Here is a 17,077-nt window from a genome sequence, read left to right as displayed (position 1 = left end):
CCCTGTTCTCAGGAATTACTGACTTGACTATTATGACATGCACATCAGAGAAGCAATGCTACTTATGCCCCAGATCAAGCAAATACAGAATCTCCAAGATCAGGGTTAGCAATAAGTCATCCGTGAGCGCTAGGATGTCGGTGACAAACTCCCTTTTCAATTACAGAAAATGTAAAATTTAAATTTAAAAAATCCAAATATCTTAAATTGCAAATTCACTGAGAGATTGATATTTTTGAATAAAATCTTCTGAAGTTTGGTGTAAGAAGATGTTGATGGTCTTGCACTGGATTACAGGGTAAAATCACTGAATGGCTGTGAGCTTTTTTTTAATGGTGGGTGACCCGCATCATTGCACAGGATTACATGATGACATCTGGCACATAGAAAGATTGCCAATCTCTGATCCAGATGATTCTTGAAGTAATGGAAATTCATGTTGCCAGTCTTTCCACAAATGCAAGAAACAAGATCCATCAATTGATTCTAGTAAAAAGAACACAGTAACCTCTTTCACACATTATAAGCCATAATCTAGATAGTTTGTTTTTGTATTAGTGTAATGTAAAACTCACCCATTATGGCTTAGTGCTACATGAGGATCACCTAGTCAAAAATTCTCAACGTGGAATTAATATGCAGCAGACATTTTGAAAGAAAATACGATATGTATTGTCTTCTAGAAGTGTTCGGCTGCAACTGCTGTTACTCCCAGCAGACTTACCCAATTGCTGAGAATATGATGTTGCGCTCCATTACAGCTGAATGGTACCAAACAGGAAAGTGTTGTCTAGTGTGCAGAATGTTTTGAAGACACCAGCATGATTTCATGAGAAAACTAAGCCCTGCAGCACTGTCATTGCTAGCAGTTTAGTACTCAAGGAAGTGGGGCACACTTAATTTGGAATGTGAAACAAAATGCCCAAAACAATCACTAAACTATAGTTACAAAGGTTGCAAAAATTGCTCAGGGGGGATGTACCTTTTCTCTAATGGAAGTTGGTGACATTTTCAGTTCTACAAATTATTTCACAACTTCAGTTATAATTTGCACTGTTCTAATTTGCAAATACAATTAAGTATGTGCAATTCAAATGTGATTTATTTTACTCAGGCAATAGAAGTTATTCTTTCTGTTAAATTCTTACTATGGAGACCTTCAGTGAGATTTCAAAAGAAGAATAAGTGTAACATTCTAGTAATATACTAGCATGCAGAGGAATGCAGTATATAATACAGTTGCTAATATGTATGAAAGCAACCTTTTAAATGTTTGCTGTACATTAGTACTTCTTAACACACTTTTTTTTTTTCAAAAACCAAAATTGTTTTCACTTTAAAATAGAATCCTCCTGCTTTTCTTTTTAAAGGCAAAGGAGTGCTGCTGTGCTATAGAAGGGAGAAACAAATAAGTAAAATAAATTATCCACATATTCTTCTCTTTTAGATGCTGTTGTTTCTACAAAAAAACCACGCACAGAGTGACCTTCAAGTTTTGGTCTAGTGTTCTTCCATTTAGTGAATGACTTTCTTTGAAAGCTATTGTGTTCTTGACAATGCTAAAGACCCCTACTTGCCTGAAGTAGAAAGCTTCTAAGGAGAAAAATCAGATGTTTGATAGTTCGTGAGTAGGTGCTTTGCCACACGGTGCACCTTTTTTCTTGCTATTGAGCCATAAGCTGCACACCTCATTTGCTGTAACAAATCACTGTTACAGCAAAACAACAACTTATCAGATCAATTAAGAATTAGGCATATTGGCACAAAGGGCACACTTTCATATTTCTTTGATGCTAATTGTGAGTGTCTTTGGCCATTATCCATTCTGGATGAAGAACATGTAGCTTAACACAACTAAACACAGCCTAGTCCATTTATTATAGAACTGTAGGTGTGCATTGTTGACAGCAATTATTTTTTCAGCTGTCTCTGTCTGGGCGTGGGTGATGGCTTCAGTGAAAAGCAAATTCCTGAGATGAGATATAGAAAGAAGAGATCTTTTGTTATATTTCAGAGAAAGTGATATATTACTGAAATTGTTTGTACTTGATGAAGGGGGAAGTCATTTCTTTATATATTTCTTTTTTTCTCTCTCTTTACAATATTCTTATTTTCTCTTTTCTCTTTTTCTGTTTTCTTTTCTGTACTTTCTATCTTTTCATTTGTTTATTTTTTTTAGTTTGTATTAGTTTTTTATCTTTCTAATTGTAATCTTTAATAAAATTATTACCAAAAAAATAAGAAAGGCAAATTTCTCTTGAGAGGACAAGGCAGAGCAAGTAGAGACTGGGTTGCAGGATCCTGAAAGCTCTATACCACCAATCTTTCGGATCCATTCATGTTCCTGGGATATGACAAACTAGTGGCCTGTAGTGAGGATGGCAATATACCAGATTAACTTGCCTCTCTGTTCTAGCTGCGGCTTTAATGTGGCTGGATACCATATAGAGACTGTACAGAATTAGACTTCGTATAGAGTTTATATATAGTGACGTTGGTGGCTGTCTGCTCTGGTGTCATAAAGAGAGATGAAGTCCACACAGCCATTGTCCTGTGAGTCACCTCTTTTACCGACAGAGGCTTTTCTATCTTGAGAAACATCAACATTTGAACCAGGAAGTTTGTAATATCAGTTGTAAGACCCATCTTTCCATCTCTAACACAGTTTTGTGTTGTATACCTGTTTCACTCACCCTGTGAACATGTTGATTGGGTTCACACATTGCAGACGGCCATAACTTCACAGTGGTTTGTGAATAAGGTACAATGGATTATATTCACATAACATGATGCATCATAAATTGGGATGGGCAATCTACCTGGCTATGAACCTAGCTGAGAATATAAGTTCAATTTTTTAAAAAAATGTAAGATATTTTTATTCTTGGAATAATGAAATACAAAGGAAAACAAGGTCTACGCTGGTATAGTAGCAGTTGATTAAAACAAAAAGAACAACTACTAAGCGTAAATAAGACATTCATAAAAACATCATGGAAAAACTTTCTAGTAGCACATTTGCCCCTTCCCTTCTGTCTATTTCCCCAGTAGCTGACCACAAACTAGATATCTATACTTTCCATCAAAACGAAAGATTATTGCTAGTATCTATTTAAGTCCTTTCATCTATTATTTTTGACTGGTCTCATAATTTTTTTTCCTCAAAATCATATTCCAAATATTTAAATTTGCCCTGCTGTATAATGTGTAGTATATACAGGAGCCATTCTTGCTTAAATTGGATTAAGCTTCTATTATGGATATATAATGACAATTTTGCCATTGCTGCATATTCTCCAATTTTGGTGTCCCAATCTGATATATCAGCAAAGTTCCTTTTTTCCACCATTGTGCCAGATTAGTTCTTGTAGTTGTCAGCATTTATCTTACTAAATTGTGATATTTTTCATTTATGTTTTCTGGAATTATACCTAACAAGAACCTTTGTAGTTTTAGTTCAAATATTATTTTTAGGATTTTCTGAATATTTTGATGTATTTTTTCCCAGTACTTTTGAGTTCTTTTACACAACCACCATATATGATAAAATGTTCATTCTCTGTTATGGCATTTCCTACATTTATTTTTATATGTTTTTTCTATCTTGGTCATTATTGATGGAGTTATATATCAACTGTAAAATGCTTTTTACCAATTTTCCCTTAAATTATAACTTGGAATAAATTTTATTAATGTTTTCTATAGTTACTCCCATTGTTGTAACTGTGATTATTTCTTTTAAGTTTTGCATTCACTTTATCATATAATTTTTTTTATTTGTTCCATCTCCATGTCATATTTCAGTAGCAATTTATATATATGTCCTAATAGGTGATCTTTGTTTTGTATGAGTTACAAATTCTGTCATCTTTCTCAAAGTCCTTGGTTCCTTCATGAGATCACTTTTTATTTTTCTAGAAATTTGTAAATACATCAATCAAATTCCTACCTTCATTGAGCAGCTCTTGCTACGTTTCCTGAATCTTTGTATTGGCCTGTGGGATTAAATCTTTCTTATTACAGTTGCTGCTGAAGTAAAAGGCATTTGATGGTAAAGCTAATGGTGAAGTTGCTGGACTTATTTTTTATTTTAAAAGATTCCATCTTTTTTTATCTCTTATAATCTGTCCTTTCAAATTGTTTTCTTCTTTTGTTTCCTTATACAATAAATACCAATGAAGTCCATTGGCTAAGCTGGCTCCTTCTATGACTGATGTTTTAATATTTAGGGATTTTATCCATTCTGTTAGTTCATTTTTACTGTCACAATAAATCCCAGCCAAGAAAGTTTTAGGTTTTCCAAGATCTTTTTTATATCTCTCCATAATTTATTATAATTGCTCTGAAATACTATATGTCTTTATTAATTCCTGTCAAATGAATCCCAAATATTTCACTGTTTTTTTGTTAAGCTCACATCCAGACTTTTTTTTTCCAAAGCCATCTTCTTGTGGGGTTAAATATCTTGCTATTATCTTTGTTTTCTTTTCATTGATTTTACATCTGGAGAATTCACCAAAGACTTTGATTATTTTCATTAACTTTCTTATAATTCCCTGTGATTGCATAATGATAGTGCTACAGTACATCATCTGCACAGCCTTTCAACTTGTATTCCTCTCCCTGAATTTTAATCCCAAGTATTTGTTTTGTTTCTCTTTAAATCTTGTTTGCTAAAGCTTCTAAAGCAATTCCAAATAATAAGAGAGAAAGTGGGCACCTTTGCCTGGTGCCTTTGCTTATTGGAAAAGTTGTGAAGAGTTTTCTATTTACCATAACCTTTGCTGTTTGCTATTGATATATGATCTCCACCCAAATTTTAAATTCTTCTCCTGGATTCATTTTGTTTAAAATGAAGACCGGTTCACATTTTTGTTCAGTAATCAAATGCAGATACAGTACAAACAGATATTCCTCTTATCAGGGTCAAACTACTTTCAGTCATTATGCTTGGATATTTCATTGGGTTTCTCATTTAGTCTATCCAACTGAGTTGTTGTGAAGTTTTTTAAAAAATACTGGTTTGTTAGTTAGATTGAGAACTTACTAATCAAGCACTATTTAAGTTACATGCTTTTGTTTTAGTTATGTCTGACCATTCGGCATCAGATGTTTACAGGTGTTCCCTTTACATGCCATTTACTATTAATAAAGACATGGTTAGGAAACATTTTAAGTACAAAATGCTCTGGTTTATGACAGTATGTCACTTGGAGTCTCTGGTTCCAAATTAATTATGTCCCAGTTCTCTTTGCAAAACTGAAGCTACATGTTTTCTTGCATATTTAACTATACAAGTATGTTTTAAATGCCCTTTAGGGTGAAACACTATACTTCTTGTATTTCTGCATGCCACTTTGCTGCTGGAAGGACAGAAGCTCTGACAGCAAGCCTCTTTCTGTAACATTGTATTATTTGTAGGGGAAAGGTCCTTTTTTTTTTCAATTTAGAAGTTAATTTAACTTGGAACATGATCAAATGACCTTCTACAGAAGAAATTCTTTCCCAACTTGGGGGGAAAGAATTTCTTCTGTAGAAGATCATTTGATCATGTTCCAAGTTAAATTAACTTCTAAATTAAAAAAAAAACGATCAGAAGAAAGTTTCTAATTTAGTGGTTTTTTTCCTTTCGAAGCAGGCTTTTATCTTCAGAACAGCTGTCCTCTCTAGAGGAAAACTTGCATTAAGAAAGTGGTAGAAGAAAGTGGGAATTGGTAGCATGTTCTATACATTCATAGTTTGCAAAGCTAGACTCCTGCAAGGCTATCAGAGTTGGTAGTACCTTATCCATCCCTTACTCATTGCTTGGAAAAGCATACCTACGTGTGCAAAGGAGCCTTCCTCAGCCAGATGCCAGATGTAGGCACAGCTCCCAGAATTGGCCATTTTGGTTGATAATTACCAGAGTTGTCCCACTGCATCTGTACTTCCAATGTATTTGGAGGTTGGGAAAGACTAATATATTATGTTACCAAGCACCAGAGCTACAGTCATTCTTCTTCTGCTTATCCCCTTGGCTAAAACACCCTTCTCTCATAAAAACCATCCTCTGAAATAATGAGAATATTGCTTTACTTGCTCCATCTCTTATTCCATATGAAATGACAGCTGGACTGAGTGGGAGCAATGTGGAAATTAATGTGTGGAAAGACTTGGTGACTCACCGGTGACTGTTTAAAATCAAGCCTTCTCCTCCGATGTTTTAGCACATGGCTTCTCTTCAGTTTGCTCAGACAGGGCAATATAGGCCATTTGTGGGAGGGAATGGGTAGAAGAATAGGACAGAGAACCATGAGGCAGAACCTTCAGCATATTAAAATGAAAATTGATTCAGCAGCGCAGAGGAAAACTGTATTTGCATTTCTAGTCAATATTACTTTCAGTACTATATTTTCGAACAAGCAAATTCCTTTTGTAATATTACAGCCCATTTCTGTGTGTAATTCACATACATTTTAGTAATGGATTAGGTGGTGGTTTTTTTTAGGAAAATGTGCTAATACAATTGGAAATTATGTATCTTTAGACAGAAATTAACAGTTGTTCTTTATTCTGAAATAAATGCACAGCTTGAGATCTATGTTTGTTCTTGGATTTGTTGGTGCATTTATAGAACAAACAGTGGCTGAATTTCATTCCAAGATTTATAGTCAAACCTTTTGTGAGCTTGCTCAGAAGTGAATGATGCTGAATCCAATGGGGTATAAATCTTAACAAGGTTCATTTCAATGCTAGATTGCAGTCTTAGGCACACAGACTTGGGAATAAATCCCAAACTGGAACTGACTGTTAAACGCACATAATACATACTTTCTTGAATTTATAGCTTGGATTTACAGCTTGGATTTGCCTCAGAAAATTCTACCACACAGTGGAGGCAACATGATTCTCCTCTTTGAGGTGAAGAGGGGACATGATTTGTCTTGAAGAGGTGCTTCACTCTTCCTCACTGCCAAGTCTTCCTCCAGCAGTTCAAAATAGCCAAAGGAGGCATGATGTGAAGTAAGGCAGAGTGAAGCAATGTGGCTGCTTTGCTGTTAGAAAATGGCGTTGGTGTTGGGGAATATTATTGCATGAAAGGGTTCCAAAATGCTTCATTTTCACAGTGCTTTCAAAGCTCTGCACAACTGTAGTATGTGCAGTTTCCCAATAGATATTAATTTGATGAGGCTATATAAAAACCATAACCGCTTTAAAGTGAACACTGTGGAACCTGTGAAGTGCTTTCAGATACCCTTTCTTCATCAGCACCTTGAAATGATTCTCTTAATTGATCTTTATAAAAAGTTTAAGGAATTAAAACAAAGGTACATGCCATCATCTTTAACAATGCATTAAATCAGAAAATCAAATACTGATGCATGTGTTTAAAGTCAACCTAAATGTTTAAGTGGAGCAAGAGAAAACCCTGATTTCGTTGCTCTAGAAAAAAAAGTGTGGTACTCTTTCCAGTCACATTTCATTTTTCTGATGAAGGTAGCAGGGATTTCTGTGGCATCCTATTCATATCTCCCTTTGGATTTAGGAATTCTGATTGTAGTGTAGTAACTTCATCTTCAGAATTCAGGAATTCTGGTGTGTAGTAACTTCATCTTCAGATTTGATTATATACTCTGTGTTGTTTCTGCAGGAACATGGGAGATACACAGCTACTTATCTCCTGATTGTATCATTGCATTCCTGAAGGTCTTTCCAAGCCAGTGGTAATGGAACCACTGAATGGAGCTGATGGACAGCCAGAACAACAAAGCAAGACAGAACCATCTCTGAAAGGTGTTGCGCACCATTGCTGGGCAGCCTGGTGGAATGGGATGACAACAGGCGGAAACCTGTATCTCTTTGTCCTCTCACTGTTACTGGTAAGGATTCCATCTTAACTGTGATGGATATTGTTTTCTGAAAAAAGAAAAGGAAAACATTGCTTTTGTTTTTTTTAGATTCATACATTTTAGGGGCAGATTTCCCACGTCATAAATGCTGATATAGCTGAAATTAAATCAAAAGATGTTCCATGTTACATCAGGTAACTCAGTCTTTTTATTCAAGTTAATTTTGCAGCTACAAAAAGCCTGTGCTTTAAAAATAGATATGATTATAAATAGAAGATTCTTAATTGAAATCTTGGATTTGCTATGCGAACATAAAATTAAAGTGAAGTAACCTCACTATTAATTATCTGTTTAAACTGCGCAGGTTTTCTTCTTTATGTTTTGGTGTGGTGGATGTGAGACAATCCCAGCAGTTCAGGATATTTTTGCTGTCTTGTCCAACCTACTTCATCCATTTCAACAGCTGGATTCAGATTCTAACAAGGTATGTTCAGTGATTTCAATATACTTCAATGTGGTGTATCAATCTATGATCTTCTTGGGTAATGCTAATGAAATATTAATAATGGATGTAATACATAAAGTAGTATTTGGTATACATTATGCCTTGAAAACTGCAAGGACTCGTCCAAGCAGTCACTGCAGAGTCAGTAATGACTGAGCGCAGATTAAAAAAAAAAATGAATATCTTCTCTAGCTAATGATGAATAAAAGAGCCATTCTGAACTTGACATTAGCAGCGTACAGACCTCATTGAACAAATGGAAACTGCATAACATCGGCTGCTAAGTGCACCATAATGTCTGTAATAGACAGGCAGACAAAGCTATTCACTTTGAATGAATGTTTTGTGTCATTTCTCTCCCTTTTTTCAAAAAGATGTTTGGAAACAGAAACTCTTAAGCTACATCCAAAATCACATGAGTGAATTTCCATTTGCAAATAGAACTTCCCTTTTGTTTATACCAACCTTCCTAGTACACCCCATGTGCTTCCCAGATCCATTTCAAAAGATCCTCCAGAGCAGATTTGGGGGCTGTCAAGTGGGTTCCAGAGTGAAAGAGAAATTCCCTCAGCCATGACTGAATATAACCTGTTATAATTTCCTGAACTTAGAAAACCCAGTGGGCATCATGATTCCAGTATATAAGTACTGGAAAACAAGCACAGTTGTTTTATTCCTTGTGTAAAACTGCTTTATTCATACCTGAGTTATGTCAGTTCAGGAAAATTATCTGAAAAATATACCCCAATGATAATATAAAATGTAATTGCATTGCATTTTCTATGATACATTGTAGAGATTTCATGGATGGGAGTGCTCTGAGCTATTGCCACATCCCTATTCATCTGAGTCCTTTTTCTTCATTCTTTGCTCTTGGCTATACTTCTGATTCATTTCTTCTCTTCCATTGGCCTTATACCACCATACAGATCAGGAGTCCTATTATAATTATTTCCCTTCTCCAAACTCTAACTATACATCTCTTGCCACCACAGTTGCTATTGCAAGACTCATTTTCTTTGTAGACAGTGATGTGTTGTAAAAAAAAAAAAAAACATCAGCAATAGGCTTATATTACTAAAGCAATTACTTCATTTGTCTTTACCCCCTTCTGCCTAGAGGTATGGAGCTTCAGCTGCTACCAGGGATGTTAATGGAGCTTTCTGGTCCTTGAGAGCAATCTTTCAGACAGAGGCCATGTAGACAGAGTGAGTAAGAGAGCTCAGGTGCTGATGCTTCTTTCTTACTGCTGCTGCTCCTACTACAGCAGTAGGACTGAACCCACAGGAGACTTAGAAGGAGAGGAAGAAAGTGCCCAGTAATGAGCACAGGGGAAGCCACCAAAACTTCTCAGAGCAATGTTTCTACCACATGGTCCAGTTCTTCCTTGCTGCCCCATTTCTGGGTGAATCTAGGAGTAGCAATTATGGTTCTGTAGAGAATAAAGAGGATGAACGTGGCAAGAGAGGAAAGATAGTTATCAAGGCAACAAGTAGGTAAACAAGATTCTGTTACTATAGCCAATCTTAATAAAAGTAATTTTAGGCCTATGTGGTCTACCTTGTAGGGCTGACAGGCTCCTCTCTCACTCACCAGAAGTCTATTTTCAAGCTGCTCTCAGGAGTCAAGGAGGAATGGTAATAAAGGTCGCTCATGCTGAACATGTGATGCTCTCTTGAGGTTGGACTAATGTCAACAGATCATTCACAAGAGTGATCAATGCTATCTTTTTCCCATGCCCAAGCCTGTATCTGGACTGAAAAGGGTTTAGATAATCCACTTTTTCTAGCATGCTCCATAGTTGTCCAGTGACCAAGCATAGAGTATAGCCTAGGCAATAATTTTGAAGGGTGGCTGGGTTTGGAGAAGGCCTCTTAAGGAGTAGTACACTACAACTTCTTTTAAAGCTGCTGATACTACCTCCTCCAAAAGTTAAGTGTTGATAATCACTCAGAATCACCCCCGGCCTCTCAGAGGAGCCAGGAGGATTACACATGACTAAGAACATACCAGAAAGTATCCTGTCCACTTTCGCAGAGTCCACAGGCCAAAATGAGTTCCAAGCAATGTGGCAAGATGCTGCCTCAATCACCACATCTGATTCTATCCACGAGTAGTCGAAGAGATTGGTGAACCTAGGTGACTTTCTTGGTAAGGTGTTGTGCAAACAGATCACCAAAGCCAGGCAAGAGTTCTGCCTCATGCCATCTCCCAAAAAAGGAATTGTCAAACTGACAGATTGCTAGCTGACAAACTGCTGATGCAATAAAAAAGTAGTAGCAATGCTTTGTCTCTCTTATTGCTGAAATATAAGCTCAAACTTGAGCTTGTCTTCCTCCTCCAGGGTTCCAGGCATCAGTTCAGCCACTTTATCTCCTGGAGCTCCTCTGTAAATGAAGGAGCCATTTGGGGTCAGTACACAGAAGCACCTGAAATTACTTGGAAAAAGCTATGGTGCCCAAAATTTCTAAGTCTTTTCTGATCCAGACCTCAGAGCCTGGAAGTTGAAGTCACTCAACACCAGAAAGTGAGGAGACTCCAACATCAGTCCAAAGGCCAGGTCAAGCAGTTCAGAGAGGATCCTGACAAATTTCCTAGCTTCTCCTTCTGAAGCAGCTGAACACCTTAAGAATTCTTAAGATCAGAATTCCTAGTGACATATGGTGTCTTTAAGATCAATGCCAACCTTCTCCCTGGACCTGGCTGATGGAGAAGCCCAAATCCAACTGGACAGATTTCTGTGTGAGCAATATCTTCACCCTTACCCACCCAAAGTCTCAGTAATACATGCCAGGTCTGCATGTTTAATCCACTACCAGGTTATGAATGAATGAGGTCTTATTTGGATCTGACATTAACTATCAGAAGCCTGATACCAGGAACAACAGTGATTCAACCACTGGGACTCAGGTGTAAGAATACCAAGTTGCCTTCAGTTGTAATCACCCTTCCCCTGAAACAGCATGCTCAGCATCTCCCAACTTATTTGCCTCAATCCACCACAAACAGGATACTTATACTAGCCTCCCATTCCCTGCGTGGCTTCCAGTCACCCCAGCATTCCAATGCACATTCACAGGTTGCAATTTCACAATCATTTCACATAATGCACCAGGTGCCAGCAGGTTGGCAATGCCGGTTACACTGGCATCTCTCAACAGACACATTCATATTCCACCTATTAACACATTCCAGCCCTTCATACCCACAGTGGAAAGAACCATATGATTGTAGAACACCCTCTCATAATGCCAATCACCACAAGTATTCTCCCTTTCCTGTTCTCTCAGTTCAACTAAGAGAACAACCACTGGCCACTTCTCTTTATACCCAAATTGGACATCCTAGTCTGGTCCTGTGACGTAGCCTGCTGTCACTAGAGCATTGGAACTATCACTGTATGCTGAGAGCCACTTGGGAAGGGCGGTGGCAGCAGCCATCTCACTCAGACTGATCCTTCCACTCCACAAAGTCCAGGCAATACTAGCGTCCAACAATGTTGCCATCCCAGGGTCCTCCACCCTCAGTCACAGTCTTCTGAGTTCCACCTATTACTGGGGTCCCTGGTCCTCCAATGGAGCTATTCATACTTCCAAAGGTCTCCACCTTCAGGTGTTCTGTCTCCTCTACTGCTCTTTCCACTAGTAATGGCCACATATTCTGACTTCGCTGCTGTCACAATTTGACCAAGCAGTGCAGCTGAGCCAGCCACCTTATTCACCATTACCGCACCAGCCAGAAAGGGTTACAGCACTGGTAGATACTAACTGCATGGCTTGGCTTTGCCTTCAGCCTCATCTGTCACTATCAACTAGACTCAGCCGAGCCTTTGCTATTCTCTCATCTCAGGGCCTTTTCTGTATAGAATGGAGCTTTCATTCTCCATTTCAAAAGTCAAGAAAGGTGTGCTAATTATCTCTGCTGTGAAGCAGCAGCAAGATTTTGACATTTATCCTTTCCTTGTCTTCTTCCCAATTTTTGACTGTATTTCAGAAACTCAGAATTTCTCTTTTCCATAAAATTCCCCAAAGTTTAATAATCGTTTTTCTGAACCAGTTCATAACATCATAAATGACTTAGGTAGGCACTGGCTATCCAGGAGAGGGTAGGCTGTATTTTGATGAGCACCTCTGTAAAATTAAGATACGATTTTGTGCTGCAAAAAAGGTTTTGTTTTAATGAATGAAAAAAATTGCTTGGATCAAAAGTTTAATGTGAAAATTATTTACATAATTTCACAGCCATGTTCAGAACATTTTCGTACATTACATTACATTTTTTACATGCCTCTCTGAGTCTTTTAGTATCCCTCAAATAACTATAGGCTTATCCTCTTCCTTAGGATCTGATCAAGAATGAAGGCATCACAGTGTCTTACCTCCTGCTGTCTCTGTTCTCCCTTGGCTTGCTATTCGTAGGAACATTGGTAAGCTGATGTCTTGGAAGTATTTAATTTCAGTTAAAGGGTTTGCTGAATAAATTGACAGTTTCTGAGTTTCCTCAGAATGATCTGCTGGTGCATTTGGTGAAAAATAAGCTCTAGTAAGCCCTAGCAATTTACGTATACATTTCCATAAACATTATTCTTTGGCAGATTCTGGAATTGGACAATTGTAGGGTGCTCTCTGTTACTTTTGCAAAAAAGTGTTAAAAAATCGTTTACTAAAGAGGGTAATTAGTTCTCTCAATAAGAGAGCTGGTGTGGGTAGTAAGATTAGCTTTGTTGTGCAATTCCTTTGGTTTTTTGCAAAGCTCTTATTCACCAGATTGATTGTGTGATCAAATAATAAGCTACTAGAGCAGGGTAATCATGTATATTAAAATGCAAAGGACGGGCTTCTAAATTGACGGTGAACTGTATAAAGTCCAAACCACTTCTACAATAAGACATTCCCTATTGTAGAACAAACGCAATCAGAATAAGCCCAGTGTGATTAGTCCAACTGAATTTTCTATAGAGTTCCACACCTTTTTCCCATTTAATTTTTAATTAAGAACAACAGCAAAGAAATGAAATGGTACAGGAAAATGTTCTTATAGTGTGATTATAGATGTACTCCAATATTAGCAAATTATTTTGAAGCAATTTATATTCAGTAAATATAAATGAGAATAATCGAATGTGAAAAGCTATTAGGTGTTAAATAGAAACTGGAATCAACCTAATTTACACAATTAAATTATTCCTCAGTCCTACTTCCGCAGTCCTAGATTTGACATATCTTGAATATTAGAATGTATGCTTTATAGTTTTAAAAATGTTATTCACCCCCATACACTTTATTCTATAATTTCAATATTCAGTATGTGGAATTTGTGAAGCTCCCTTATATTTCAAGTACCAAAATTTCCATTACTCTAAATTTTCTTGAGAATTCCACAATATGCAAGGCAGTATATTTTCTTAAAACTGGTCAGATTATATTTCAACTTTATAACATCTGCTTATCTGCTGTGGATGCCCCAAGAAACCAGTGTTTGGGAAATGGCTACACAATTCCTATGTCTGCTCCCTCCTTTCTTGCAGCTCCCCCTGTCCATACTCCATCCTACCAGGTTCACCATCACTAACTACATAAAATGAATTCAAGGAGGCTTGTGATTAAACCTAGATTGACAGCATTGTCAAAATTTGTTCCACCAAGTGCCAGGGGATTTTTCATTAAGTATGTATGAACAAAATTACAATCTGAGTTTTAGGAATGCTAAATGTTAAACCAACTACAGATTACTTTAGTTCTGCTGTCTACAACTTACGTATTACACTTAATTTGAGATGTCATAAAAGAGGAAGAAGACTTCCTTATTTAAAAAAAAAATTCACCTGTATCAGATTATGTTCTGAAAGGATTCACATCTGAACAATTATAAACATCACAAGAGAGTTATGGGGTTAAGAGTGTTTTATATGTTAAAAACAGTGATAACTACATCAGAGAGATAATTTCCCCTTGAGTAATATTGTTTCCCACCAAAAACATTCTTGTAGGTAAACTTTTTTTAGGAAAAGCAATAAAAATCAAGACAACTGATCTAAACAATGGCAGGACAATAAATAGAATGTTGGTTAATTTTCTACCAGACATTCACAATTAGGCTTTTTATATAGTAACTACAAATGTAGTACAGTATAATTCTTCATTGATTTCAGTAGCCCAGTTACTGTACAGAGCAATTATAAAAGGGAGAAGGTGTGGGTATACATCATGAGTGCTGATTTCTTATGGCCCTCGCTATAAGAATGTATCCACTTCCAGAGTCATATGTAAGAAATAGAATATAGTGCTAAGTTAAATAAGGCCTTTGTTTACAATAAATCTGAATGTTAATTTGGTCATGTAATTGCTTTCTTGTTGCAATAGCATACACTTCATTTAGCATCAAATTGGGAAGGACTGCATTATTTCCAAGGGTTAGGAAGTATTTACAGCAGAGCCTGAAAGCCCTTTAACAGTAATGCATTCTTCCAAAGCACACTTCAGGGGAAGGGAGAGCTTACTCACAGAATCCCCAATACCTCCCCAGTGACGATTGCCAAATTGTTAGGATGGGGAAACACTGAATTAAATCTGATGCACATTTATCACAGAGATCATCTTCAGTGTGAATCCAGAGTACAATTCTCTTTGCTTTTCATTTTTCTTTACTTTCAGATGGAGCTGAGTGTTAAATATGGTTCTGAGCATGTAAACAAAATATCCCCATTCCGCTTTTGCTGAAAGAAATTCCAAGGGCAAAAATAAACAAAAACAAAATGCGAATGGATGCCTAAAAAGAAGAAAAAAAACTTGATAATGAAATTGGGGGGAAAAAAACTGTGGCCAGGAATTAGGGAGCTGATTTTGGTTTTTCAATCTAAGGGTATAGTAGTACATACCTTTTTAATTCCGAATGATTTCATATAAATAAAGAAGTAGAGCATAGGTATCAGCAGTTGGGAAGCAGTGACATATTTTCCTCTACCCAGCAGGCAGCTGAGCTGTGGGGAAAAGTCAGCAGGGTACCATGGACCCACAGAAAAAGAGGTCAAGGGAGTTCATACACATCTTTAAAAGATGGCAGTTCTCAAGATCTGCCTATTCTTATTCTTTTTCCTTATTAAACAGAGCCTTGTCCCTGGTGCCAGGTTTTGGATGGAGACAGAATAATTCTTGATGGAGTTGGAAGTTGTTTGAACATTACATTTCTTGCAAGTTGCTTAGACACCTATTTCTCTAGCCCTTCATTCTTTTTTGGTTCTACTGGTCTTTGCAGATTTTTGAAATAATATAAAAGCCAGTTTATCAGAGGTAAGAAATGGAATAAGCCAACAGGAAGCCCTCTTTCAAACAACCTTCATCTCACTGGGGGAAAAGTTGTTTTCAGAATCCAAGAATGGTTCCTGCTGATGACCTAGTTCACATGTGGTGGTTGTGCATCTCATGACAGTGGATCACTATATAAAATAAGTGTAAGCATCTCTACATATTTTCCAGGGTCTCCACTATATTCAGTGGTGACTGTACTGAGAAACCACTAGGCATAAAGATTTCCACTTTGGGTGCAAAAATATAATAGACATTTCTCTTGTGAGATACAGAGCCACTGCATAGCATTTTCCTGTTCTCTTCCGCACAACCCATTGGCTTTCTATCTAGAAAGCATTAAATGCAGTATAGTTTATTTTCCCATAGGTTTGGCGTCTTGTGAAAGCACCTCCAGATCCCCCATTTCCCCTCCAAGAGGACAGGCGACAGTCTGTAAGCCGCCAACCATCGTTCACTTATTCTGAATGGACAGAAGACAAAAATGATGATGACTTCCTTGATTTAGATCCTGTACCAGAGTCACCAGTTTTTGACTGTGTGATGGATATAAAAGTAGAAACAGATCCAGCAACTCTTACAGTTAAATCTGTAGGGCTGCAGGAAAGGTAAGGTAGCATGTAAAGAAATGCAAGCAGTTGGTCACAGGCAGGGGAACCTTAGGGATTATGAATCAATCAACTTAATTTGGGCCAACTAAATTTATTTTCTTTCCAAAAAAGAAAAAAAAACCCTCAGCTCAATAATTAACTAATCCCCCATTAATATTTATGAATATACTCTATGAAAACCTGTTATAGATTTCTCTAACTGTATTAATCATGTTAAAGTGTTGAATTTTCTGGCTATTGAACAAAAGTAGATCTACCCTGGAAGAAAATAATCCTTTTGTTATTCATAGAGTTGATTTACCACTGATGCTTTTCCTGCAGTTTCTGATTTGTTTTGATAATTAGTGACAGCAAGAATATGTGTTTTGGGAGGATTACTTAACCCTATCCTCACATCGACTTTCTCAGGTATTATAGTCATTCCTCTATCGCTCCAAATCTTACAGTTATCTTCATGGGAATGCAGTGGAAAAAGCAGTGCATATTGCATTCATACCTCTTTTTTCTTGATTAGATGGATGATCTGGGAAAAAGCTTAGACAGGGAGGGTTATCTTCTAGGCCTCTGTGTCCCTGATCTTCAAGGCAGATTAGCTCAAGCGAATCTTAGAAAAGGGAAAAAAGTAATTCTACTTGTGAATTTAAAGCCTTAGACAAAATTTTGAGATAAATGATGTAAATTATTATGGTGTCAATATCTGACATTCTTCTGCAGTGGGCATTCTTCTAATAGGTAAATAGGCTTTCCCTGCCTTGCCCTCCAGCTGTATGAATCTCCATCCCCATAATTGCTAGCCAACATAGTGTTAGATCGATCTTGTTTATCATA

The 17,077-nt window shown here is 37.0% G+C and overlaps 1 protein-coding gene across 6 annotated transcripts in view; it reads left to right on the top strand.

Annotated features, from left to right (window-relative positions):
* Nucleotides 1–17,077, top strand: part of PTPN5 (protein tyrosine phosphatase non-receptor type 5) — a 75,601-nt gene that overhangs the window by 29,909 nt on the left and 28,615 nt on the right. For 3 of the 6 annotated variants that reach the window (XM_088146033.1, XM_088146035.1, XM_088146032.1), the window contains 4 exons: nucleotides 7,631–7,859; nucleotides 8,194–8,313; nucleotides 12,677–12,760; nucleotides 16,008–16,246. In XM_088146033.1, the coding sequence (XP_088002159.1) occupies nucleotides 7,707–7,859; nucleotides 8,194–8,313; nucleotides 12,677–12,760; nucleotides 16,008–16,246 (596 nt within the window). In that variant the 5' untranslated portion in view covers nucleotides 7,631–7,706. Of the gene's footprint in view, nucleotides 1–7,630; nucleotides 7,860–7,937; nucleotides 8,024–8,193; nucleotides 8,314–12,676; nucleotides 12,761–16,007; nucleotides 16,247–17,077 lie in introns of those variants that run through there. The other 3 variants (XM_088146034.1, XM_088146036.1, XM_088146037.1) reach the window with 2 other exon arrangements.

This window comes from Python bivittatus, unplaced genomic scaffold (assembly GCF_059951505.1).
Source record: "Python bivittatus isolate LINGU-HERP-01145 unplaced genomic scaffold, Pbiv_v1 ctg000480_np1212, whole genome shotgun sequence".
Taxonomy (NCBI): domain Eukaryota; kingdom Metazoa; phylum Chordata; class Lepidosauria; order Squamata; family Pythonidae; genus Python; species Python bivittatus.
This window is presented reverse-complemented; position numbering and strand designations above follow the sequence as displayed.